This window comes from Poecilia reticulata, chromosome 11 (genome assembly GCF_904066995.2).
Source record: "Poecilia reticulata chromosome 11, P_reticulata-male-v2, whole genome shotgun sequence".
Classification (NCBI taxonomy): Eukaryota; Metazoa; Chordata; class Actinopteri; order Cyprinodontiformes; family Poeciliidae; genus Poecilia; species Poecilia reticulata.
The window spans coordinates 29,706,058-29,732,969 of NC_088840.1; the positions used below are offsets into that span (position 1 = coordinate 29,706,058).

The 26,912-nt window shown below is 46.7% G+C and overlaps 3 protein-coding genes across 3 annotated transcripts; 2 read left to right on the forward strand and 1 right to left on the reverse strand.

Annotated features, from left to right (window-relative positions):
- Window positions 1–338: 338 nt before the first annotated feature.
- srsf4 (serine and arginine rich splicing factor 4) lies at window positions 339–6,509 on the reverse strand. The gene is made up of 6 exons (XM_008422997.3): window positions 6,306–6,509; window positions 5,264–5,406; window positions 3,919–4,028; window positions 3,636–3,844; window positions 3,479–3,556; window positions 339–1,094 (listed from the first exon to the last, which is right to left on the reverse strand). The coding sequence occupies exons 1-6, from the start codon at window positions 6,410–6,412 to the stop codon at window positions 626–628; spliced, it is 1,116 nt and encodes a 371-aa protein (XP_008421219.3). The 5' UTR covers window positions 6,413–6,509; the 3' UTR covers window positions 339–625.
- A 1,408-nt stretch (window positions 6,510–7,917) lies between these two features.
- Window positions 7,918–12,273, forward strand: xkr8.3 (XK related 8, tandem duplicate 3). The gene is made up of 3 exons (XM_008422998.3): window positions 7,918–8,525; window positions 9,161–9,348; window positions 10,551–12,273. Exons 1-3 carry the CDS (start codon window positions 8,197–8,199, stop codon window positions 11,264–11,266), a joined length of 1,233 nt encoding a protein of 410 aa, XP_008421220.2. The 5' UTR covers window positions 7,918–8,196; the 3' UTR covers window positions 11,267–12,273.
- A 183-nt stretch (window positions 12,274–12,456) lies between these two features.
- LOC103473065 (XK-related protein 8-like) lies at window positions 12,457–26,808 on the forward strand. Its single transcript, XM_008422999.3, has 3 exons — window positions 12,457–13,155; window positions 22,607–22,791; window positions 25,022–26,808. The coding sequence occupies exons 1-3, from the start codon at window positions 12,587–12,589 to the stop codon at window positions 25,771–25,773; spliced, it is 1,506 nt and encodes a 501-aa protein (XP_008421221.3). The 5' UTR covers window positions 12,457–12,586; the 3' UTR covers window positions 25,774–26,808.
- The last annotated feature ends 104 nt before the right edge of the window (window positions 26,809–26,912 follow it).

Below are 26,912 nucleotides of genomic sequence, written 5' to 3' on the forward strand. Positions count from 1 at the left end.
GATGTGAAGCTCTGATAAAACTCATTTGGATTAAACTTTATGTCTAATCTGCAGATTATGAAGGAGAATCTGATGAATCGTTCAGCTGCTGGAAACTCATTAATCACCACTGAAGTGGAAACTTGTCGTTTTTCTTAAACTTCACCTGAAAGCCAAATAACTTGAACCTCTTCAGCCACCAGAACATTAATATCAAATAAAATCATTTACTGTGAAATATTCTGACTAAACCGACCCAGTTTCCTGTTTTCACTTCACAATAAATGTTTGGTTTCCAGACTCTTACTGTGAAAGGGAGACTTCCTGTCACTGGAACAAACCAGTCGGAGGGCAGCAGCTCAGAACAGACGGTTTAATGTGAAACAAAGGTTTTGGGAATCTGATTCCCGGCGATTTGCTTCTACTGGATTAAAAAAACACAAAGACGCATCAAAGAACTCGGATCCATCCTGGAATTTTACAAACATCTAGTGGAAAATATGCGGATCAGAGGGAAACGAGGCGGAGCTGACGGGTCGGTCCGAGTGCCTGCTGCTCTACTTATCAAAAACCGGACGCGGCGGGGTCGGGGGTCAGAGGGAATGTAAATACGAGCCGGGGGTCGGAGGTCACCAGGAGTCCGGGACTAGGAGCGGGAACGGGACCGGGACCGAGACTTGGAGCGGGACTCGGAGCGGGAGGCGGAGCGGGACCTGGAGCCGGCTTTGGCCGGCGACGCGGACCGGGACTTGGACTTGGACTTGGATCCGGCTCTGGGCCCCTCGGGGGAGCGGGACGGCCGCTCGGCCTCCGCCGCCTCCACGTCGCTCTTGGGCGGCTCGCCGTCCTGGGAGCCGGACTTCCTGGGCCGGTCCTTGGAGCCGGACCTGGAGCGGGACCTGGAGCGAGACCTGGAGCGGGAGGCGGACCTGGAGCGGGACCGGGACTCGTCCTTCTTGGCAGACTTGCCGTCCTTCTTGCTCTTTTTGCTCCTGGGGCTGCGGCTGCGGCTCGGGCTGCGCTCGTCGTCCTTGGCGGCGCCGTTGCGCTCTTCCTCGTCCTTCTTGCTCTTGCTCTTCTTGCTGTGGCTGCGGCTGCGGCTGCGGGACGCGGCTCTGCAGAGACACAGAGGCGTTTAGGGTGAATCAGCTCAACCCGTCATCAGGAATATTTACATTTGTCTTAAAACCTGTTGGTATCGATACGTTTCACCTCTAGACCTTAAAATGTAAATGTAGACTAAACGTTATGCACAAACAATACAATATGAAATTATTTTAAAAATCAGGACTTTTCCTTATTACAGCTGCAATCTGTCAAATAATGTCTGGTGATAAAAAATATGAATTAAAATGTTTTGAACTGATTTTTAGGATCATAAATATTTTAATTCGTGGAACATTCAGCCTGTTGTACCGTGTTTGTCCACCAGGAGGTTCGTAACGTCCCAGTTTCATATTTTGGTGAATTTGAGGTTTTTGGAGAACATGATGCATGTTTGAAACATTTTTACTGAAAACACTGGTTCATGCTGTAGACATGATATGCATTTAGCTGATGATTTTAATAATGAGTGTTTAGATATTAATGAATATTAATGAACATGAAATAATTGTTTCAATGTTTCCCACTTATAACGTGAGGAATAACAGCAGGAATCCATCTGCTGCAAGACGCTGTGATTCATCTGAGACAGACAATATTCAATAAGTAAAGAATTTTATGGAGAAACAGATTTTATTATTTTAGTGGATCACAGGACTTAAAGTTAAAAACCCTGAGCCTGAAACTTATAGTGATGATATACATTAACTATGCCGTTGCTATGGTCACAGTTTAATACAAAGTGTCTTTGAATAGTGAACAATTACTTCTAACAATACAATTAGCTAAACACTCCAACTTAAATAAGACTTCAGTTCATTTCAACTCAAAACAAAATGTAAAATGTCTGAGTCCTAAAGGTTCGACTTGTATCCCTGAACATTAAATAAGAGCCTTTCAGTCAAAGTAACTTAGAACATGAAACATTAGCAACTAGATCTGGGTTTTTTCAGCCCAGCGCCCCAAAAGCATTACAGGCTTCTTTACACTGACTATTATTTTATTAATATTACCATCACTATTGTAGATGTTTTGATTTTTATGCTTGTTTCTGTATTTATCATCAAAATAATTTCCCAGAGAACAAAAAAACCATGGGAATAGAAATTATTTTCACAGCGTCTATGAAAAATGTAATAAACATTCAAGTTAAAATCTGTAGGCCTAACAGCCAATCAGAGTGGAGAATATATTCTTACTCTTTTCCATTTTCTAGTGTTAAATCTTCCACTAAATGACCAGATTAAAGATGTTCAACATGCCAGTTTAAACTCTGATCTATTAGCAACCGACTGAGCTGCAGCATTAAAACATGGATAGAACTGTAACTACATTAATCAAAGCTCTTCTTCTCTTCAGGGTTTCTGGTGGTGCAGCTCTGTGCTGCCTTCAGGAGAATGGGACATCAGAGCATCATCCATAAAACTTCATGTGGCATTTATTGTTCAAACCAGAGCTTTCAGTGGAAAAACTAAAGTTCCTTTTAATGCCATACAGTCTCTGTATTAATTATTGCTCTAAAGGTCTTGCCATACCAGTTTATTCCTCTGTATTTACTTTAGTTTCTTAGTTTATTCTTGCATTTTGTTCTTCATTCATTTCCATTTAGTTTCATTTGATTAGTTTTATCCTCTCTTGGTTTATTGCTATGTCCACTTTAGTTTCTTTCCTGTTGCTACATTTATTTTATCGTTTATTGACCATCAGTAATCTTCACTCATCACCTGCTGCGCCGCCTAATCGTCATGTTTCACATCATGTGTTGATTTTTCACTGTTCAGCGTCGGAGGAGGTTCTTAGCCCTGACCTGGTGTACCTTCCTTCCGGGGGGGGGAGGGGAGCCCGATTTATGTTTTTGCATCCACCTGAATAATATGTAGTTGCGCCACTGTCCCAGCGCCTCCCTTTTGTAAAAATGTCCGCCAGCTTCATGTCCTCTCTCCTCTAGCCATGCCCGGCGCCACTTGTTTTTAATTCCTTTCTCAACTAAACGTGTTTCTTTACCGGGTCAGACAAACTCCATCTTCTTTCATATCGCATCTGATTTAACCGCCGAACCGAACGCATGAGCTTCTTTTCTACAAACCGTTTTACAGTCACTGGTCAAGAACACGGGAGCTGGGACTCTGATTGGCTGACATCTTTGTCTATTATCTACAGTTTGGTTGAGGCGGGTCGTTTGGTCCAAAGCTGGGAATCCGGCTGGATCTCTTCAAGCCCTGGGATCATCATGAGGCATTAAGCTTTCTATAATCAATAATGAAAACTATCTGGTCTCAAAGCTCTTCTACTTCATACCAACATTTCTTATTGATTTATTTTTTTCATTTCTCTCTCCATTTGATGCCCCTGATTTAGAGGAGCAGCAGGAGAGATTCCTGTTCCTGGTTCTCACCTGGAGCGGGACCGGGACCGGCTGCTGCTGTCGCTGCGGCTGCGGCTCTTGTGGGACCGGCGGCTCCTGGACCGGGACCTGTAGGACCAGAGCGGAGCGTCAGCGACCTTCCAGCCGGGTGCGTGACCTCTGACCCCGGCCGGACGGCGCGCCTCACCTGGAGTGGCTGCGGGAGTATGAGCGGCGGCGGCGGGCGCCGGGCCGGTCCTCGATGAGCCGGATCTTCCTGCCGTTGACCTCGGTTCCGTCCAGCTTCTCCAGGGCCCGCTTCATGTCCGAGTACTGCCGGAACTCGATCACGCCTTCGTTCTTACGGCCTTTGTGGGTGTCGGCGTACGTCACCTCACCCGCCTGCCTCATGTAGTCCTGGGAGGAAACAGGAAGTGGTGACGACACGGTGTGGGCGGGGCTACAGGACGGATCGGGGGCGGGGCTCTCACCTTCAGGTCCTGCCAGCTGCAGCGGCTGGACAGATTCTCCACTATGAGGCGGTAATCGGTGCGGACAGGTGGGCCGTACCTGTCCCTGCCTCCCCAGCGCCCATAGCCACCTTTCAAGGCAACAAGCACACACAGGGCGCAGTGAGCAGGAGAAGGGAACGCACCGCCAGCAATCAGCCTAAGCTACACGCTAACATATCAATAAGCAGGTGGGAAAAAGAAACAGAGGGGAAAAGAAAAAGGAGAAAAGACTTTAAACAATTCAATCCTAAAAGTCCCTAAATGACTAAAATCAAGTTAAATTTAACTGCACAGGCTAAACTCTGGTCCTGCGTTAATCAGAAAAACATAGCTAGCCTATGTAACAACATCAACTGGTAGAAAACATGTTGGTTTTTTAGGCACCTATGAGAGCCGACCCACATCTGCTCCTAACCCCATGGCATCCTCACCACCCGGCCTGGGCCTAATGGGAAAAGCGGTCTTCATTCACAATGGCTCCCTTTTTTGGTCTGCCCAGGGGCCCAGAATGGTCAAACCAACCTCTTGGAAAGGGGGACACCATGGCCAGCAATAGGGCAGGCAGTCAGCAAAGGACTCTTTCAATTAAAACATTGAGGTTCTTTGTTAAATCTTTACCTTTAAATTCACAGTCATTTGAAATGAATCAAACTCAATAAACAGCAAGAAATTTATCACATCATATTTAGCAAATATTACACAATATTTCATTTAGCAGTATTATTTATGTCATTCCCATATTCACATCATCATCATGTTACCATCAAGCTTCGATCTGGACTTCGCTCAGTAGTTGGTGGATCTGATGACAGAAAATCACCAGAACCTCAAACAGCTGGGGGGGGGGGGGCACTTCCTGTTATCGTCCAGGTGAGGAGGCTCACCTGGACGATCCTGGCTCCAGCTCCAGGTCAGAGGTCAGGAGGCTAAAAGAAAGGCTGCAGCTTCTCTCGTGTGTTTCTACTTCTCTAGAGGAATAATTTTAGAGCGTTTTAGGGAATAAAATGTTTATTTTCTTATTTAAAAAACAAACTTGGCTTTATTTTAAGTGCCTAATCATTTTAATCAGATTAATCATCAGAATAATCAACGACTTTGCAGTTTAACTCCATTTCTAACCTAGCTAGACGCTTTACTCTGGAGTTGAAAGGTCAAAGGTTACGCCTTTCTGCCATGACCCCCCAGCTCTGAGAGGCTCCCTGAGGACCAAACAGATCCAACCAGAACATTAACAAAGAGACATCATCCACCAAGAACCAGCCTCAGCTTCTGTCGGGTTCTGATCAGATCACCATGATGAGAGCGAACGGCGGTGAGGACTCACTGCGGCCCCCGGTGTAGCCCCCGTCCCGCCGCGGCCCCTTGGTGTGCTCCACGATGACCCTCTCCCCACACAGCTCTTTGCCGTTCAGGTCGTACACGGCATCGTCTGCGTCACGAGGGTCATCGAACTCTACAAAGCCGTAGCTGCGCAGGAACAAGAACATTTAGACAGAATCATCCTGAACAATCAACGACGTTACACAGAAAAATGCACTCAAACAAACAAACAAGGTTTTAGGGTCTTTGGGACAAATATCTTCTGTTGGACCCTAAAGTCATTAAAATAAGTTTGTAACTAACCACATTAATGACATTTTATCTTAGGAAGTTCATTTTTACATTTATTTGAGTTATTTTAGCACCGTTATCAATAACCTGCCATGGTTTTAAAGTTTGTACCCATTTATTGCTCTTTTCTTAAATTCATTATAAAAGACACATATTTTAAAAGTAGAATTACTTTATTGTTTCGCACGATTATAAAATTATTCATTTCAGTGTTCCCCGTTGTATAAGGCCTATAAAACATCATTTTAAAGCAAATTTCTTTTTTTATTCCCCTCTGATTCTATGAAGATATAAATCTATTTTTATTTACAATCATATTCAGAAACACTTTATTGATCCCAAAGGAAAATTAAATGTAATTTTTTTTTTTTGTAGATAAAAATAACTGTTGTTATTTTGCTAATTTTTCTCATTTATCCAACTATAACAGAACTGGTGTTAATAATACTTTTAACGGGACCGGTTCGGTTTAACGGTTCCCCCTCCTTTCCTCTGCCACGTCTAACATTAGCCTAGCCGCGGCTACCGGAGCCACGGAGCCACGCAGCCCCGTGTTCGGCCCCTTCAGCCCGCAGGCCGGTTAGAAACGCCAGCTTAGCACCAACGTGAAGCAAAGGTGACATTAAAGAGACTTTAATGGCTTCCAGGTGACCCAAACAGTGCAGGTTCTTTGTCTAAAATATGCTAACTAGCATTAGCACCGCAGGCCCGTCCACGCCAACCAGGCCCGAGCCGCCGATCGCTCGGTTCCTTACCCATTTTTCAGGTCCACTTCCAGAATCTTCCCATAACCCTTGAAGAACCTCTCCACGTCCTTCTCTCTGGCTCTGTAGCTCAGCCGACCGATGTAGACCCGGGACATGTTTCTGAACCTGTAAGCTAGCCTGTGAGCTGCAAAAAGAAAGAGAACAACAGGAGGGCGCGCGACGCGGAGGACCTCTGATCTGATTGGCTGCTAGAGGACGAGGGGCGGGGCTTAAACAAGGGTTTAGAAAACAGAAGCAGATCTTATGGCGCAAAAAACAAGTAATCAGTAAATTCAATTAAATACTTCATCAATACGAAGAAATAGAAAAATAACTTTGAAAGCTCTCTGAACGCCCCACTGCTCCATTGTTCTTTTCTAACTGTCCTCTCACGAACTTTAACCTTTACAGATCCGCCTGAGGCCTGCAGGATGTTGGACTTCAGATGGTTTGGAGACGATCTTTGACGCTTCCCAGGTTGATGTTCAGCTGCTGCCGTCATAACTTGACAACCAGAACAAAACCTCAATAAAATCAAACTGAAACAGAGGAACATTAGGAGAAATCCAGCAGGAGGAGCCAGAAAAACCGACGGAGATCCAGATAACTTCTGGCCTCGGACGCAGCTGGAGAGTTTATCCAGCTGCTGGATGCACAATTATCAGAAACGGAGCATTTTCTGATCTGATACATCACAGGTGTCAAACTCAAGGCCCGGGGGCAAATCTGGCCCGCCGCAGCTTTTTATGTGGCCCTCTGGACTCCAAATTACATCAATAAGTCCTTCCAGTTTTTCACAAATCTGCAAAAATCACACAAAATCAACAAATTTCCACATTTTTTCCTGATTTTACTGCTAATTTTCTCAGAATTGGTCAAAAACGTTGAATCCGTAACTGATACGAGTGATAGAGTCACATTTGACATCATACATTAGCGTAAATATTGTAAAAAAATAATGATTACAAATATTTCTTAATATTCACCACAAAATCTGTCATTTTGATTGCAAAAATAAACACTAAAATAATCACAAATCCCAGAGGAACAGCTATTTATTGATATTTTAACAGTTTTATTGGTTTTATCAATAGATTCTGGTGCAACCGGCTCTTTAAGAACATTCAGATTTTTGATTCGGCCCAAAATAAAAATGAGTTTGACACCACTGTGATACATGGATGTATGGAACCAGAATAAAATAGGAACAAAAATAACTATTTCAGATGTATACAGCAAGAATAAATGCAGCTAATACAGCCAGTAAAATCAGCTAAATAAGGTCAGAATGAATTTGAGCCAGTAAAAACGGACTCAAATCCATTCTGACCAATAAAGAATTTATAACATTAAAGAATTTATAACACAAGAAGAAATTTGTGATAAAACCAGAACAGAAATCTGAGCTGGGATCAAATTGAGTGGAAAACCAGGAAGAACCAGAGAGAATAAATGTACAGAAACTCCAGCTGATAACATATAAAGACACTGAAATCCCAGTCAAGCAGAAAAATCCTCTCTGTGCTCATTTATTTCAATATTTATGTGGAACTATTGGCATAATCAGGTTCAGAGACAACGCAGAGGTTTGAACTCATCACCGTGCTGTCCCGGTCTGACAGGGCGGGGGGCGGAGCTACTAAAGGCGGAGATCATTACAAAGAAATATCTTCCACGTTCTGGTCGAACTTCTGAAGCGGACTGGTTCCGCCCAATTTCTCCCCCCGACAGTTTCCGACTTCTCCCGGAAGAGACCCCAGGAATGAGGAAGTTGTGGGAAGTTGGTGGTTCTTCCCCCGCAGGGACGCCGGAGATGCTCCGCCCGGTAACGGTCCGATGTTAGCCCGGCTGCTGCTAGCCTCGCTGCAACAGGTCCGGTTCTACGAACTGCCCGGTCCAGATGGAGAGCAGAACCGCCTCCAGGTACTCCTGGATCGACTTTGCCTTCTCGGTGGTGGGAGTTTGCACCTTCCTGCTGGACTGGGGCTCCGACCTGTGGCTGGCCAAGGAGTTCTACTGCCGGGGGGACTTGTTCTGGTTCGGGGTGCTGGTCGGCCTCATGGTTCTGTCCTCTGTCGTGGTCCAAATGTTCAGCTGGTTCTGGTTCCAGTACGACCGGGTGCTGCCGGGGTTCAGTGAGCAGACCACCGGGACAGGGAGCGTGTTCTGCGGGGACCGAGCCAAGCTGTTCTGCCTGTTGCATGTTCTTCAGCTGGGCTTCCTCTGCAGGTACCGGTCCTGGTTCTGGTTCCGAACCAGTTTAGTAACATCCTGACACTTCCTGCTGCTCTGCAGCTTCCTAATCAGGTCTGTTTACCTCAAAGCTTCCTCTCAGCATGATACTGCCCTCACCATGTCTCACAGTGGGATGGCGTCTTCAGAGAGCCTTTATTACAATAAGTTATTATGATGATAACAATAGTAATATTACTATAACAATAATAAGTTATTATTATTATTATTATCTCCTCCTCTTTCTCTTCCTCCTCCTCCAGTCAGGTTGTATCTCTGAGCGGTCGTCAGGGTGGTGTTAGATATATATCAGGGTGGTGTTGGGGAGGGTGGTGTTAGATATATATTGGGGTGGTGTTGGGGTGGTGTTGGGGTGGTGTTGGGGTGGTGTTGGGGTGGTGTTAGGGTGGTGTTGGGGAGGGTGGTGTTAGGGTGGTGTTAGGGTGGTGTTGGGGGGGGTGGTGTTAGGGTGGTGTTTGGGAGGGTGGTGTTAGGGTGGTGTTGGGGAGGGTGGTGTTAGGGTGGTGTTAGGGAGGGTGGTGTTAGGGTGGTGTTAGGGAGGGTGGTGTTAGGGTGGTGTTGGGGTGGTGTTGCGGTGTGGTTCTGACCCATCGGACCTTCTCCCCCTGCAGACACGTGTCGGCCATCCGTCAGGGCTTCAGGGTGTGGTGGAGGAAGGAGGCGGGGTCAGAGTACGCCGTCTACCTGACGCACGATCTGAGCATGCTCCGTCTGATCGAGACGTTCTGTGAGAGCGCCCCCCAGCTGGTCCTGATGGTCTACGTCATGCTGCGCACCAACCGGGCCAGGACCGTCCAGTGTGAGTCCCGGTTCGCCCAGAACCTCCCAGTAAACAAAACCAGCTGTTGTCAGCACAAACTTAACGTTTTGATTCTGATGCTTATTAAAATCCTGAATCGTTTTTTAGCTGCATGCTTTTATTTTTGGTGTAGCAGTTAGCTTGGTAGTTAGCTCAGCCGTTAGCGTTTCACAGAGCACAGGGTGTACTAACATTAGGAGCACAGGGTGTACTAACATTAGGAGCACAGGGTGTACTAACATTAGGAGCACAGGGTGTACTAACATTAGGAGCACAGGGTGTACTAACATTAGGAGCACAGGGTGTACTAACATTAGGAGCACAGGGTGTACTAACATTAGGAGCACAGGGTGTACTAACATTAGGAGCACAGGGTGCACTAACATTAGGAGCACAGGGTGTACTAACATTAGGAGCACAGGGTGTACTAACATTAGGAGCACAGGGTGTACTAACATTAGGAGCACAGGGTGCACTAACATTAGGAGCACAGGGTGTACTAACATTAGGAGAATGAATAATTAGAATAATTTAGTCTTAAGTTTTGTTATTTTTGGATTTGAGTTTTGGACAAATAGTCACTTCAAAACCAAAACCATTGATCCCAATGGGACGAGCCTGGTTATTATTATAATAATAATTTGCTCAGTTTTTCAGTAAAATGATCAAAGTTAAAGTTCATAAACGTTCAGTTAACACTGTAAAACCAAACAGCAGCTGATTGATGGAGTTTACAGATTAAACATCTTTAAGTTGGTTTTAGGTGTTTTAATGAGCTGCTGCTGGAACAATGCATTGTGGGATACCTGGCTGTCCAATCACAAACCGTCCACCTTATTTCAAATTAACAAACTTAATTTTTAGTGTTTTTACCTCAAAAGGCTCCCAGTGATTTACATCAAACTATAACAATAAGTTAAATCCACTTAATTTATCTGATGAAAGTCAAAGCTGTGATTCACTGGATTGATAGAACCGAAGTTACATCATCTGACTGTGTGTGTGTGTGTGTGTGTGTGTGTGTGTGTGTGTGTCTGTGTGTGTGTCTCTGTGTGTGTGTGTGTGTGTGTGTCTCTGTGTGTGTGTGTGTGTGTGTGTGTGTGTGTGTGTCTGTGTGTGTGTCTCTGTGTGTGTGTGTGTGTGTGTGTCTCTGTGTGTGTCTCTGTGTGTGTGTGTCTCTCTGTGTCTCTGTGTGTGTGTAGTTGTGAGCGTGGCGGCCTCCGCCGCCTCCGTGGCCTGGATGGTGGTGGACTACCACCGCTCTCTGCGCTCCTTCCTGCCAGACAAGGCCGAGCAGCGCTGGGGTTCCTCCATCGTCTACTTCCTGTGGAACCTGCTGCTGATTGGCCCGCGGGTCGCCGCCCTCGCCCTCTTCTCCTCCGTCCTGCCCGGCTTCATCGCCCTCCACTTCCTGCTGCTGTGGCCGGCGCTGGTTCTGTGGGCGTGGCGGCAGGGCACCGGCTTCATGGACAGCGCCGGCGGCGAGCGGCTGTACCGCGCCACCGTGGGCCTCATCTGGTACTTCAGCTGGTTCAACGTGGCCGAGGGCCGGACGCTGGGCCGCAGCCTCATCTACCACGCCTTCGTCACGGCCGACGTGGCCGTCCTCCTCGCCACCTGGTGGAGCTACAGAGACCCGGTCCAGACGGCGGCGTACGGCGCGGCGCTGCTGCTCGCCCTGCCGCTCTGCTACCTGCTGGGGCTGCTGCTCAAAACGCTGTACTACTGCCGCTTCCACCCCAGGCTGCTGCCGCGGCCGCTGGGCCGCGACCTGCCCGACTCCGACGTGGCCTCCAGGGCCGCCCCCATCCAGGACGGAGCGCCGGCCGCCCCGCTGCTCAACCAGCGCATGGCCTGCCATGCCGCGCATTTCTACACCGACCGGCGCCGCGGCCGGGCGGCTCGGTCAGGAACCTGATCTTTCCGGAAGCTTCGGTTTTATCCCGATATTCCGGCTGATTGATCGGAATGATCCTGCTTTCCTGAAGCTTCCTTCAGTGAGCGTCCCTCTGCTGGACACTAGGGGGGGCTGTTTGCACCTCAGACACACATCAGACTCATCCAGTGCTTTCTGCTCCCGGGTCGGAACCAGAACCGGGTCAGACTTCAGGCTGGGCTCTGATTGGCTCTTCCGGCTCGGCTCATCGGGTTCCAGGAAACTTCAAAGAGTTTCCAACATCTGGACGTCTCAGGAACATTTAGAGACCAGAACCAGAACCAGAACCAGTGGTTCTGGTTCTGGTTCTGGTCTCCCTTTACCAGCCAGAAACATCCAATAAGCTACCTCAGGATGGACCGGACCGGACTGGACCGGACCACTGGTTCTGGTTCTGAAGGAAAGGCTCCAGCTCCGGGTCTGGTTGCCATAGAGACGGGGACTAACGACCAGCTGATGAGTAAAAACTGGTTGTTTTGACGAAGCGTCTGACTGCAAGGCAGCCTGCTGAATGATGCGTCGCCATGGCGACCAGCGTCGCTATGGAGACGACGCTGGTCGCCACGCTGGACCAGCTGATCCCTGAACTTTGCGTCGCTCGGTTTTCTCTGGGTGAATCTGGTTTGTGTTTTCTACAGTAAATGTCGAGTTACATGAAAATGTTTTCCAGGTTTTCCAGAGTTCCTCCTGCTGCTGTTTCTCCTGGTATGGAACTAAATTCGCTCCATAAAGCTTCAGAAATTTAAATAAGACTGAAATGAAAAACGTTCAGAACTGCTTTACAGATTGAAGTGCTTTGTTTTCTCAGTGTCAGATTCTAATTTTAAGGTTTCAGTTTCAGGACAAAATATTCCCACTCAGGAAGTAGAAACGTGTTAAAATGGATCCACGGCTAGTTGAGCATGTTGCTGTAATTTTCCTGATAATCTGACAGGAAAATCTCACAAGTGCTTCAAACAATGGAAATAAAACCAAATTGGTGTCAATTACCTGCGATGTTTGTTGATCAGTCATGTAAACTTTCTGTGCTGCTCTGGTTTGGAGATGTTATCTTGTTTCCGGTAATAAACGTGAGTCGGAGCTCCCTGACGGTGCGGCTGGTTCCCGTGGCCCGGTGGGCTGAACTGGAGAACCTGAGGGCTGCAGCAAACGCTGCCGCAGCTCAACACCCGACTTTTTACCGCAGGTCCTGAATGGGGTCATTTCTGCTCAGTCTGTGTTTCCATGTGGGAACAGTTTGTTTTTACTGACTTTGAGCTGCGTTTAGTATGAAGGCTGCTTTATAAATAAGATTTATTACTGATGGTCACTGCGACACGTCAGCTAGTCCGCCATATTGGAAGTGGCAAGTCTTCTCCCTTTTTCAATTTAAATGTTCATTTATTTGTTTTACAAACTCTGAACGACCTTTATGGCTCCAATGTAGCTCCATACTCCTGTCGGCAGATCGTTTCAGTGGAGCTTCCGGATCCCTGTAAGGCGCCGCCTCTGTGGGCGGAGTTAGTGACTTCTTTTGAACTTCGGCTCTTCCTTTCGGTCTTGAATTCAACAGACTGTCAGTTTAGTGATGCAGCATTTCACGGACCAAACATGACGCTTCGAGTGGACTGTCTGCTGACCACCGCCGGGCTGCCGCTGTTCCTGGTCGACATCGTCCTGGACGTCCTGGCTGCTGTGGAGTTTTACAGGGAGGGATCGTACCTGTGCCTCGGGGTGCTGCTGGTGCTGCTCATGGGCTCCTCGGTGCTGGTGCAGCTCTACAGCTGGCTCTGGTACAGCTACGATCATTTTGAGATGAGGACCAGAGTGGAGGAGTCCGCGAAGTCCGGCCTCGGGGTTCTGCACTGGGTCCAGCTGGGGATCTACGTCAGGTGCGTCCAAAGTTCCTCCAGAGCTCAGCAGGAGCTTTATGTAACCAGAGGGAGGAGGACCTCTGTCTGTCTGTCTGTCTGTCTGTCTGTCTGTCTGTCTGTCTGTCTGTCTGTCTGTCTGTCTGTCTGTCTGTCTGTCTGTCTGTCCGTCTGTCCGTCTGTAAAACCTTCACTTTACAGGAAATGGCAGCTGAAGTCCTGCTCCGTAAAAAAGCAGGAGGAAAACCCGAACCGGTCCGATACCAGGCGAACCGAACCGAACCGCAGAGCTTCAGGTTCTGCTCCAAACCAGCAGAGTGAAGATTTTTACCTTCAGTTTTTGTCTTCATCCAGAGAAACGCGCGGAATTAATTCAAAATAAAACTTTAAATGTTTCCTAATATTTTAAAATAAAAAACTCGCCGAACTTAAAATACAAATTTTTTTAATCACATTTATTTCGATTCAAACAAGGTGTATAAAAATACAGATGGGTTTATGAATAAGTTATGATAACATAAAAAACCTTAAAGTACTGGATCCATATCTTAGTAAAGTTTAAATAACAATTACAGTAAAACCTGCATCAGATTTTCATTTTTATTTTACCCAGAAGTTAGTCTGATGGAATAAACCCAGAATGTCTGAAATAACATTTATTAATGTCAACAATGTTTCATGTTTTTATGGCTCATTTCTCCTCCTGAGGTGCAGTGATGGCCTCTGAGGCCCCCGCACCATCACCCTGATCTCATCTACACTGACGGGCTGAACCTGATGATTAAAGTACATTTTTAGGCCACAAACCTTCCAGGAGTGAATCTTTGAGTTTAATGTTTAAAATGAAGAGTGAAAATAATGATTTTATTCCTCTCCATCTCATCTGGCTGAGATGTTTTCTGAGTTGTGGTTTCTGAACTTAATCATGTGTTGGAGTGACATGCAGTCATGTTATGGCCTGACACACACACACACACACACACACACACACAGCCAGTCAGGTGTTTGTGTAGCAGAGTCAATTTTATTTATTTATTTAATTTTCTTTATGAACCTTCTCAAAACTCAATTTTTTAGAATTGATATGTCTGTTATGTATTATTTGTTTATATTGCTTTTATTTTTGGTCTCCAGTATGTAGAATCTTCATCTATGAATATTAGTTTTTCTTTGCTTTTTAATTGTATTTTATTTTGGTGGGGAAGCTTTTATTTTCTTACTTCCTGTTTTTGCGTCATATCCTGTGTGTTCCCGCCGCGCCTCCTCAGTTCGCGCCTAGCTGCGCTGAGGAGAGGTGAGCGTTTTTCTGTTTGTGTATTGAAGTGTTGAAAATGTTGTAAACTCATAAGTTTTCATATATATATTGTTGTTTGGTTGTTTTATGGTTGGAGCAGCACCTTACTGGGCCTTTGGTTCCCACGGTTGTAGCATCTGTTGGGTTTTCTTCGCCAAGGTGATTGTTTTGTGTCTTTTTTTTTCTGGTTGGTTAAGGCGTGTGTGTGCGGAAGCTGAAGCCCAGGAGCTGCTGCAGTGACATTTTTTTGTTTTAAACAGGTATGTGTGCTGTTTAAAACCTTATTTGGATGTTAGATTAACGTATTTAGTGTATTTCAATGTTATGGTGGGAAATTGTAATTATAGAATTGATTATTTCTGTTTAGGTTTCACTTTAATTGTTTTGTAAGACTGTAGATTTATTTTAATGCTAGTGAATCTCAGAACTTTGGTTTTGTTTAATGTATTTCGCTCAGTTCGCGCCTAGCTGCGCTGAGGAGAGGCGTGTGTGTGCGGAAGCTGAAGCCCAGGAGCTGCTGCAGTGACATTTTTTTGTTTTAAACAGGAATAAAATTAGCCTGATTCCTGATCCTTCGTCGTCATTGTGTCAACCGCTACATCTGGTGCCGTGACCCGGATGCCTAGATCAGCCGCGGCCGATCACCGAGGTTCTGCTGTGTGCTTGGAACGTCGAATACTCAAGTTGGTGGACTAGTGGGTTCTGTTGGATTCCATTTTGGTTGCTATCCTGCGACGGTTTCAAAGCACAAAACTGGATCTCAAGGTTTCAGGTTAATAACCTAAAAAAAAAAAAAAAAAAAACTGTGTCTGCTGCCTCCTGCATATTTACATTTTGTTAAGGGACATTTTTTCATAGCAAGATTGTTTTCTGTGTTTTGTTTTATATACTATGGCAGAGAAAAATCAAAAAACATATGATGTATTTTTATCCCCTGTTGGAAGAGGAAGAGGTTTACTTAGCCCAGAGAAAACCTTTGATAATGACACTCCGGGAGCTACCTCCACAATGCAGTGTGCATTGGATGATGGTAGAGACAGACATGAACCATTGCATTCAACACCCACTGATTCCAGTGAGAGCAGCACTACACATCAGTTACGTGAACTTATTGGGGAATTAGGAAGTCAAATCGGCGAATCCATAGCTAGCCGCCTCCTAGCCTGCCAGCCAGCTCTTAGCTCACAGGCTCCTCCCAACAAATCACCTAGAGCTGAAACATTCACAGCAACTGCTGACACCTCCAGAATAAGTCTAATAGTCAGACCTGATATTAAAGACCCATCCATGTTCCGTGGTGATGGCACAGACAAGTACTCCATTCATGAGTGGATAGACACGGTTGAAGTGTACTTACAGAAACGAGACCCCCCACCTTGTGAACAAGCAGAGGAAGTTTTAAACCATCTCTGTGGCAAAGCTAAAAGTATTGTCAAAGTGGGCCTGAAGAGTAGCTCAACCAGCAACACCCCAGTAGCACCAGAGACAATATACAATATTCTGAGGCGCTACTTCAGTGATACTCCTGGCTCATGTCTACCTTTGGCCGATTTCTACGCCACCCAGCCAAAAGCTAAAGAAACGCCTGTAGACTATTGGATCAGATTAAACACTGCTGCAGAAGTGGCAGACAGGCATCTAAAGTGCCAGGGGGGTAAAATGGACAACATGGACTCAGAAATAGCCATTATGTTCGTCAGGAATTGTCCAGATACCAATCTTGCTAGTGTTTTTAAATGTAAGCCTACAAGTAAATGGTCCCTGGCTGATGTGCAAGAAGCTATTGACGAGCATCAGAGGGAATACCAAGCTAAAAAAACAACCACAGCTCTGCCCAATGCACATGCTCTCCGTGTAGCTGCCGCTGTAACAGCCAGTGAACCCCTAGAAAATAACGCAGAGTACACCAATATAAACACAGCCAAGCTATCTGAACCTGCTAAACCAAGTACAGCTGTTATTTCAGAGTCAAATGCTTTGGAGAGAGTACTTAGCATGCTAGAAAGAGTACTGGAGCGTACAAACCAGCCTGGTCCTTTTGCTGTTCGACCAGAGGCTGCTCCATTCAGCAATGGTTCCCCCTGCAGGGTCTGCAGACAGACCTCGCATTCCACACGTACCCATTGTATGCGGGAGAAAAGATGTCTGGAATGCTTAGAGACTGGGCATCAAAGAAAGGACTGTCCTAAGGGGTCTTCAAATCAACCAGGCAACACTTTACTGCATCAGGGAAACTAAAACACTCACATGAGGGAGGGGATAGTGTGAGTGATAGAGACAAAACCCTCAAACTTGAAGATGATGCACAGACCGTATACTCTGAGTGTGTAAATTCCGTTCCGTCTAATACTACTGTTCTATTCCAGAACATAAATAGGCTTGACAAAGCTGACAGTCTGTTCTATGCAGATGCTGAGGTGGAGGATGAAGTGTCGTTGAAAGCCCTGCTTGACACTGGCTCAATGACATGTACTATCAGTGAAGAAGCTGAACAAACGTTAATTTGTGCAGATTCAGTCTCCATGTCTAAAGACATTTGCCCTGACATCACACTTGTTGGTTGTGGTGGAGTGAAAGTTAAGCCTAAATGCATTTATGACCTAAAGATGAAAGTGTATGGCTGCACCTTCAGAGTCCCTGCACTGGTTGTTCCTGGGCAGCAAGATGAGCTGATTCTTGGAACAAATGTTATCAAGTACCTTCTTAAGCAGTTTAAACAATCTAAACAGTTTTGGCAGGTTCTGAGTAAGCCTGATTCAGAAGAAGCACCCGAAGTAATGCAATTCCTCAACATGCTGTCTGGCATTAAGAGATGGAATGGAGAAACTATCCCTGATGTTATTGGGACAGCCAAATTAATGCAGGCTGTTACTCTTCTGCCCAGGCAGGAACATTTAGTCTGGAGCAAGTTGCCGGCAGCCTCATCCTGTTCTGAAGGCAGCGCTGTCTTGATTGAACCAACCAAAGCAATGATCCATAAGAATGACATAATGGTTTGTAGATCCATTGCCACTATGAACGGTGAGAGATTGGTTCCAGTCAGAGTCCTAAATACTTCAAGTAAGCCAGTAACTCTGAGACGCAATACAAAGGTGGCAGAGGTGTCGGCTTGCATTGCTGTGGAGGATCTGGACGAGACTTCTGAGCTGACTGAAGCTAACTCATTTAAGGTAAAAAACCAGGCACTGCACAGTGAACTGACTGGTGACGCACAAGACCTTGACTCATCAAACTACCAAGAGTCCTTAGTCAAACTTGGACTTGAGAGTTTGGACATTAAATCCTGTGAGGTGTCAGACTATTGGAAGGGCCGGTTGTTGCAACTCGTCCGAAAGTATGAGGCTGTCTTTTCAAAAACTAAGCTTGACTGCGGCTCAGCGAAGGATGTTGTTCACAGGATTCATCTGTCTGACTCTCGACCCTTCAGGCTCCCATACCGCCGTGTGCCACCTGGACATTACCATAAACTCCGACAGGTGCTCTCAGAGATGGAAGAACTCGAGATAATCCGCAAGTCAAAGAGTGAATGGGCATCACCACTGGTCCTTGTGTGGAAAAAGAATGGGGACCTGAGGATCTGTGTAGATTATCGATGGTTAAATGCCCGCACAATAAAGGACGCCCATCCTTTGCCACACCAAGCAGACTGTCTCGCAGCTTTGGGTGGTAGCACTATATTCAGTGCTATGGATCTCACCTCCGGCTTCTATAATATTGCTGTGGCAGAAGAGGACAAGAAGTTGACAGCTTTCACAACACCCATGGGTCTTTATGAGTTCAACCGCCTTCCCCAGGGATTGTGCAATAGTCCAGCCAGCTTCATGCGACTAATGATGAGTATATTTGGAGATCAAAACTTCCTGACTCTTCTCTGCTACTTGGATGATGTTCTAGTCTATGCATCCAATGAGGCCGAGGCCCTGAGAAGGCTGGAAATGGTCTTCAGCAGACTGAGAGACCATGGACTAAAGTTAGCCCCTAAAAAATGTCAGTTCCTCAGAAGGAGCGTAAAGTTCCTCGGACACATTGTGGACAGTAATGGTGTCTCGACTGATCCAGACAAGATCAAGGCTATAACATCAATGCAAGTTGCAGATCTTATGATGGAGGACGGAGTGACACCCTCTCAAAGGAAAGTCAAATCATTCTTGGGCATGATAATGTACTATCAGCAGTTTATTCAGGACTGTTCCAAGCTAGCCAAACCCCTTTTTGCTCTTACAGCTGCTCCGAGAGGGAGGAAAGGCAACCCACGTGGCGTCGCTTCATTCAAAAAACTGCATGCAAGTGACTGGAAGCAAGAGCATGAAGACTCATTTGAGCTGCTGAAGTCTGCACTTTTGAAATCTGTTGTCCTTGCCCATCCTGATTTTAACAAGCCGTTCATCCTCTCAACTGATGCCTCTACTGATGGTCTCGGGGCTGTGTTATCCCAGGTTCAGGAAGGGGAGAGCAAAGCCCGACCGGTCGCTTTTGCTAGTAAAGCGCTGACCCGTGCCCAGAGCAAATACCCTGCCCATCGGTTAGAGTTCCTTGCACTGAAATGGTCGGTTTGTGATAAGTTTAGTCATTGGCTCAAAGGACACACATTCACTGTTTGGACAGATAACAACCCCTTGACGTATATCCTCACTAAGCCTAAACTCGACGCATGTGAGCAAAGATGGGTGGCAAAGTTGTCCCCTTACAGCTTCAGCATCAAATACATACCTGGAAGTAAAAATGTAGTCGCTGACGCTTTGAGCAGACAACCATTCGTCAAGAACAGAGTCTCCCAAAGGCTGGTGACTGAGTCTTATGAAGCTTTATTGGAGGAGTCACAACAAGTGAGGCAAGATGCAGTTCAGGAGGTCTTTCGGGTCAGTACAGACCATCAAGGGGATGAATACCTCCAGTCTCTCCAACGCCCGGAACGTCAGTCGCTGAGTGAAGAAGAGGTATCTGCAGTTCTGCTGGGACATGCAAGGTGGGACCTCAGTCACGAGCAAAGGGTGTTGACTTGGCTGGCTCAAGACGTAGAGGGGCTGGTGCCGACTGGTTTGGTACCTCTACCTATGCTCTCCCTTCAGACCCTCCAGGAGGCACAACAGAATGACCCTGTACTATCTCAGGTCATCCCGTTTGTCATGCGAGGCAGAAGACCATCCAGGAGAGAAAAATGCAGCCTGCTGCCAAAGGCTTTGAAGCTCCTGAAACAGTGGGAGAAGCTAAGGATGCTTGACAACATTCTATATCGGGTGTGTAAAGATCTAAGTACTGGCAAGAAACGACACCAGTTTGTAACCCCCTTGTCTCTGATAGGCCAAGCACTTCATGGCGTCCACAATGAGGCTGGACATCAAGGCCAACACCGGACATTACACCTAGCCAGGCAACGATTCTTTTGGCTCAGTATGGAGCACAGTGTCCGCGAGTATGTCAAATGCTGCAAACGTTGTGTTGTGAGCAAAACCCCTGAACCCGAGGGTCGAGCTCCACTAGAGAGCATAAAAACAACAAGCCCTCTGGAGTTGGTGTGTCTCGACTTCTGGTCCGCAGAAGATGCAAGGGGTCGGACTGTTGATGTGTTGGTGGTAACCGACCATTTTACCAAGATGGCTCACGCTTTCCAGTGCTCTGACCAAACTGCCAAACAAGTGGCCCGCAAGCTATGGGACAGATACTTCTGTATTTATGGCTTTCCTCAAAGAATCCATTCGGACCAGGGGGCAAACTTCGAGAGTCAGTTGATCCAAGAGCTGCTTCAAGTGGCAGGGGTAAAAAAGTCGAGGACCACTCCATATCACCCAATGGGCAACGGCCAGGCTGAGAGGTTTAACAGAACCCTTGGTAATATGATCAGAGCCTTGCCACCCCGTGATAAGTGCATGTGGCCACAGATGTTACAAACATTGACTTTTGCTTACAATTGCACTGCCCATGAGTCAACTGGTTATGCGCCTTTCTATTTGATGTTTGGCCGGATTCCTCGCCTCCCAGTAGATGTCATGTTCCAAAATGTGGAAAGAGATAATGAAGTCATGGATTACCACAGCTACACAAAAAGAGTCAGAGAGGACCTTAAAGAGGCTTTAGCTGCTGCTCAGGATAATGCCTACTCCAGCCAGCAGCGTCAGGCCCGGTTGTACAATCTAAAAACAAGGGGCACGGACATAGCTGAAGGGGATCAAGTACTTTTGGCTAATAAAGGGGAACGTGGCCGTAGGAAGCTTGCAGACAAGTGGTCTTCTACCATCTACATTGTTGTGTCTCATGATCCCAGATGCCATACTTACCACATCAAAGACACAGCAACTGGACAAGAGAAAGTAGTCCATCGTAACTTACTCCTGTCAGCAAACTTCCTGCCGCTTGAGTTGGACAAAGATCAAGAGTCGGTGTTTTCCTCTGACATCACCCCAGATCCAAGTACTGTTAACAGTGGTGACCAGGATGTCTCAGTTGTGTGTTCGGAGAGTAATGGATTGGACCGCACTGCTGACTGGGTGGCCAATACGGTTTCCTCAAATCCTGAAGACCTCCAGGATGCTAAAAGTTGTGTCGGGAATCTTCAAACAGAAGCAAGTGATGCTGAAAGTATTGGAGAGATCGAAAACAACACTGCTAAGGGCCCAGACTTGCCACATAAACAGCCAGAAACTGATGAAGAAAAAGTTGTTATAAGTCCTGGTAGGCCAACAACTCCAACAACTGGTGCTGTAAGTCTTGTCAGATCCAGGGCCGGCAGGATAATCAAACCAGTTAACAGACTGATACAAAACATGGCACAAAGGAACACACAGACACGTAATGTAGTCTCTGAATTTGCAAGGAGTTTATTTTTGTAAGAGTAATCAACTTTTGTTTGTGAATAGAGTATGGTAGTATTACACCTCTGTAAATACGTCAACACCCATTAGTTAAAGTGTATGGGAGAGTAACAGCCACTGACTGTGAGGTTGTGTTTACGGCACAATCTTTTAGCAAGCAGACATTGTTGAGTCTGGCCAACTTTCCAATGTTGCTTTTCCTTTTTAGAGGGAGACCTTTAATGTTGCTCAGGTGCATGTGGTCACTGTTTGTCAGATGGCGAGAATGTTATTCTGTGTCCAGTCTTGATTAATGTTGGGACGGTTTTGAGAAGTTCAGGGGGGAGTATGTAGCAGAGTCAATTTTATTTATTTATTTAATTTTCTTTATGAACCTTCTCAAAACTCAATTTTTTAGAATTGATATGTCTGTTATGTATTATTTGTTTATATTGCTTTTATTTTTGGTCTCCAGTATGTAGAATCTTCATCTATGAATATTAGTTTTTCTTTGCTTTTTAATTGTATTTTATTTTGGTGGGGAAGCTTTTATTTTCTTACTTCCTGTTTTTGCGTCATATCCTGTGTGTTCCCGCCGCGCCTCCTCAGTTCGCGCCTAGCTGCGCTGAGGAGAGGTGAGCGTTTTTCTGTTTGTGTATTGAAGTGTTGAAAATGTTGTAAACTCATAAGTTTTCATATATATATTGTTGTTTGGTTGTTTTATGGTTGGAGCAGCACCTTACTGGGCCTTTGGTTCCCACGGTTGTAGCATCTGTTGGGTTTTCTTCGCCAAGGTGATTGTTTTGTGTCTTTTTTTTTCTGGTTGGTTAAGGCGTGTGTGTGCGGAAGCTGAAGCCCAGGAGCTGCTGCAGTGACATTTTTTTGTTTTAAACAGGTATGTGTGCTGTTTAAAACCTTATTTGGATGTTAGATTAACGTATTTAGTGTATTTCAATGTTATGGTGGGAAATTGTAATTATAGAATTGATTATTTCTGTTTAGGTTTCACTTTAATTGTTTTGTAAGACTGTAGATTTATTTTAATGCTAGTGAATCTCAGAACTTTGGTTTTGTTTAATGTATTTCGCTCAGTTCGCGCCTAGCTGCGCTGAGGAGAGGCGTGTGTGTGCGGAAGCTGAAGCCCAGGAGCTGCTGCAGTGACATTTTTTGTTTTAAACAGGAATAAAATTAGCCTGATTCCTGATCCTTCGTCGTCATTGTGTCAACCGCTACATTTGCTACCGGCTCCTGTTGCGTCATGGGAACCTCCGCATGGAGGAAACGTGACGCCTCGTCTCCTGAGTCATGCTGCTGCGCTCTGAGGAAACCGGAGGATGATTCTTATGAAATCCAGCTGGTTACTAACTCGGTGGAACTGGTTTCATTTCAGACATGCAGCCGTCATGGAGACGTCTGTGAAGAGCTGCTGCTCCAGCCAGGAGGAAGACACGGCGGCGTTCCTGACCCAGGACCTGAGCATGCTGCGGATCATCGAGACCTTCTCAGAAAGCGCGCCTCAGATCGTCCTGCTGCTCGCCGTCCTCCTGCAGGACGGGTCGCTGGAGCCGTTCCAAGGTTTCCTCTGACCTTCACCAGCATCACCAGTAAAATCTGGTCATCAACCAGAAAATGAGTCACTCTGTTGATAAAAATGGCATTTAGATTAATCTAGTTTAGTGTTTCTCACCCTGTTCGTCCCCCCTCCCCCCCAGCCTTTATCTAATTTAAACACCTGCTTTACTATCGACCTGTCAGTTCGTGCAGGTCGCCCTTTTTATTTGTAGGCTGAACCAAAACACACCTTATTCCACAGCATCTATTTAAGTTTGTCAAAGTCAAGCTAACTAAGCTACTTCCCTCTCCTTCGCTGTTTTCCCTAACTTATTTCTCACCTGGTTATCTAGTCATGGTGTAGATGGTTCACAGCAAAACACTGCGTTCCTTTTTATAGAGCTTATATTTAAGTCTAGCAGAGAACTGGAGGCGGGAACCTGCATTAGTGACATCATAGTACAAGGAGTCCAGTTTAAAGTAACATTGGAGCTCATGTAAGGATATCGTGATATATATCGTCTATCGTGATATAGCAAAAATATATCAGGATATTAGATGTTCCTCATATCCACCAGCCCTACAATGTGCTGCGTAATGAACCATGAGTAGTTACTCTCCTTTGCCGGCTGGGGAAATGGTTTGACGTAACCCGTCTGTGAGCTTGTGGACGTCTTTGGAGTAAATGGAAACTTTCTGTACCGGCCGTTTCTCTGGAGCAGCAGGAGCAGGACAGCTGCTCCAGCCAGCTGCATGGAGTACAGGGCCGCTCCCTGTACTCCATGCAGCTGCTCCAGCTGCTCCAGCTGCTCCAGCTGCTCCAGCTGCTCCAGCTCCCTGTACTCCAGGGTTAGGGTTAAAGAACAGGTTAGTTTCCGTACCTGTTCACACCATCAGCCATTAGTCTCCTCCTCTTGTATGCCTCCATGTTTTGTCTCGAGCTGGTGATCAACTGCTCACTTCTGTTTGGCAGCATTTTCAGCTGCCACAGCTTCTCCATGTGACGTAGCTGGAGGGTCACTCTAGTCGCGAGGCTCTGCTGTGGGGACAGTTGGTGGCGTAACAAACTCGGCCTTGTAAAGTCCATCCCAGCCTGTGAGCTGCTGCAGGTCCACCAGGGACACTGAGGTGTCCTGTGGTGATCTGAGCCAATCAGCAGGAACATTAAACGTCTTTAGTGGATGGCAGTGGAACGTCTCTGACACGACAACATTTCTACTGCAGAGCCTCAGCTGGACAGTTTAGCTGTGAACGTTTGTGGTAGGAAGACCAGGTAGGTTGTGATGCAGTAGAGAAACCACCATGGATGATGCAGCTTCTTGCTGAACTGTGTGGAGGGAGATCTCCAGGCTCCTCCTGAAGGTCCCGGCTGGATGCATCCCAGCATTATGTGATCTGGTCTCCAGTTGCTGCTTCTGGCTGATCAATGTAGAGTCTGAATCACGAGGCTCCTCAGCTGCTGCAGTCGTTTGGCTGGGACTAACCAGCAGGATGTCCAGATGCTTCCTCTCCCATGATGCTTTGAGGTTCCACCAGGAAGCCTGATGTTTCCATGAGCATAAGAATAAAGTTTGATTTGATCTGATGAGCAGCCAGAGATCTTTGTGACTTGTAGGACGACGGCGGTAGCAGTTTGTCCTGCAGGTGAGTCGACGGTTCGATTCTCGCTCTGTCTGCCTCTGATGGTGTCGTTAAACCTTACCTGCTGGTGGGCTGGGGCCCAGCAGGGGGCGTCGCTGCCTCAGATGATGTTTGCCTTGAATCGTTTCTGACCAAATTCTACCACAAAGTAAATAACTAAGTTATATAAAAATGAAAATTATACAGATAAATATTAACCGCAGCTCCTGAAAATAGTCTCACAATAAAAATGACCAAGTTTTTATTTGGCAAAGCCAAGAATTACATGAAACAGATCATAATTATGCATTGCTGTGAATAGAGGTTAAATGACCATCAAACATTCATAATCCTTGACCAAACGGTGCGTAGATTCATCTCTAAGGCAAAAGGGTGAAGCACAAATCATATGACTTACTTCCAACAGACGCACACTGCTGGACAGCTGGATTAAACGGCTCATCACTCTGATAGCCACCTGGTGGCGGAAATAAGAACTACATGTAAAAGGGAATCCTGGACTAGACTGGAAACAAGACGGTCCTGTGCAGCGGCTGCTGGTCTCATGTTGGGTGTGTGTGAAGGCAGCTTTGTGTGTGATGACCTCTGAACCCTCTGTCATCTCTTCCCTCAGTGTTGAAGACCGTCGGCTCGCTGTCGGCCGTGGCGTACTGCGTGACCACCTACCACCGCTGCTTGCGCTCCTTCCTGCCGGACAAGGAGGAGCAGTCCATCCTGTCCTCGCTCGTCTTCTTCACCTGGAACCTGCTGCTCCTGGCCGCCCGCGTCGTGGCGCTCGCCCTCTTCGCCTCCGTGTTTCCCTGCTTCATCTTCTCACACTTCGTCTGCTCCTGGCTGCTCTTCTGCTACTTCGCCTGGTGGGTCGACACACACTTCATGGAGAGCGTGGGGGGGGAGCGGCTGTACCGGGCCACCGTGGGTCTCATCTGGTACTTCGACTGGTTCAACGTGGTGGACGGGAAGACCAGGAACTGGGCCATCTTGTACCACGGCTGGATCCTGCTGGACATCCTTGTCCTCTGTGGACTGTGGTTCTGGAAGATGAGCTGGGATCCTCCTGACTTTGAGCTGTCCAGTCTGCAGGCGGCCGTCGTTTGGGGCGCCGTGGTCGCCGGATACGCCGTGGGTTTGGTTCTGAGGATCGTTTACTACGCCTTCTTCCACCCAAAGTTGAGCAAAGACGAGCTGATAGGAGGCAGCGCGAAGACGCAGGCCGATGAAATGGACGCCCCTCATGATGATGCCATGTTTCGTTCAGCGGCCAGAACCCCCACCGGGCCGAGCCGCCCGCCGCTCCGCAACAAGAGGATGAAGAAACTGGCTGAGAACTTCTACTCTTCATCCGCTGATGGGGCTGAGGTCTGAAACCTGCAGCATCGGGTTGAACTGGACTTTAACTAGGCCGTTTCTCCTCCAGGATCAGCCTCAGAGACCCGTCCTGAACCCGTCCTGCTCCTCAGAACCAGAACCCGACCTGCTGCTTTAAATCCCAGGAGAAGAAAGTCCATCACATCCAGGACAAATGTTCTGGTTCTGGTTCTGCTCAGGGTTCTGGTTCTGGTTCTGCTCAGGGTTCTGGTTCTGGTGCTACATTAGGTTCTCTCTCGTCGGTCGTTCCTGCAGCGTTCAGCCGGACCGGTTCCGACCCGTCTCGGTGTCTGGAGGCGGGTCGGAACCACGGGCTCCCAGCCGGGCTTAGAAATATAAAATGGAATAATTTATTAATCTTGTTTTCTGTTGTGGATAAATTTATAAAAGATCAAATGTTTTCTGTCAGTTTTATTCTAGTTGTAAAGCAGATAAACGTTCATGAAGCTAATCGTCGTCAGATGAACCCGATTATTCCTGATCACAGATGATGGAGGCGGATCCGACTCACCGACGGATCGGATTTAGTTTCTTTGTGTTCAGCAGCCAGAAGCTCCAGGCCTGCGGTGGATGTTAGCGTTAGCGTTAGCATCCCCAGTAACCGCTTCTCTGACTGCTGAACATTCAGATTCAGTTTCGGCCTCGTTGAGGTCAAAGTTCACCACCTGGTGGAAGCAGAGAATAAACTGATTCCCATCATTTCAGGCAGATTTGATCCCATCAGGAGCAGAAACATGTTTCCTGGTTTAGAACCCGGTTTGCAGTGAAACGGGCCGATGAACCATCGAGGTTCAGCGTTTCATCCTGTTAGTCGACGTGTTTACAGGACAAACCAGCTGCAGGTTGGATTTTCATGGAAAAACTTCTTATTTTTGCCGCAGACTGTAAAATAAAATGAAACGATGGAGCTCAGAGCTCGGACGTCTGCCCACCGGCTGTCTGCTCCAAACTCAATTCATTTCTGCTTCTTTTATATCTGAAATGTTTTTTATGTAAACTATTTTTATAGAATAAAGTCAGACTGGAAACGTTTCTGGAGTTTGTTTCTGTTCCGTTGAGCTTCCTGCTCCGCAGCAGAGAACCGGGACGAAACCCGCTTGGTTCTGTCCGCCTCCAGGTCCCGTCCAGCTTTTCAA

Coding starts and splice junctions, on each gene's coding strand:
- srsf4 (XM_008422997.3), bottom strand. CDS start 6,412: ATGTCCCGGGTCTACATCGGTCGGCTGAGCTACAGAGCCAGAGAGAAG. Junction 5,407..6,305: donor GAAGTGGACCTGAAAAATGG/GTAAGGAACCGA, acceptor GTTCCTGCGCAG/CTACGGCTTTGTAGAGTTCG. Junction 4,029..5,263: donor GGGCTACACCGGGGGCCGCA/GTGAGTCCTCAC, acceptor TTGCCTTGAAAG/GTGGCTATGGGCGCTGGGGA.
- xkr8.3 (XM_008422998.3), top strand. CDS start 8,197: ATGGAGAGCAGAACCGCCTCCAGGTACTCCTGGATCGACTTTGCCTTC. Junction 8,526..9,160: donor CAGCTGGGCTTCCTCTGCAG/GTACCGGTCCTG, acceptor CTCCCCCTGCAG/ACACGTGTCGGCCATCCGTC. Junction 9,349..10,550: donor CCGGGCCAGGACCGTCCAGT/GTGAGTCCCGGT, acceptor GTGTGTGTGTAG/TTGTGAGCGTGGCGGCCTCC.
- LOC103473065 (XM_008422999.3), top strand. CDS start 12,587: ATGGTCACTGCGACACGTCAGCTAGTCCGCCATATTGGAAGTGGCAAG. Junction 13,156..22,606: donor CAGCTGGGGATCTACGTCAG/GTGCGTCCAAAG, acceptor GTTTCATTTCAG/ACATGCAGCCGTCATGGAGA. Junction 22,792..25,021: donor GTCGCTGGAGCCGTTCCAAG/GTTTCCTCTGAC, acceptor CTCTTCCCTCAG/TGTTGAAGACCGTCGGCTCG.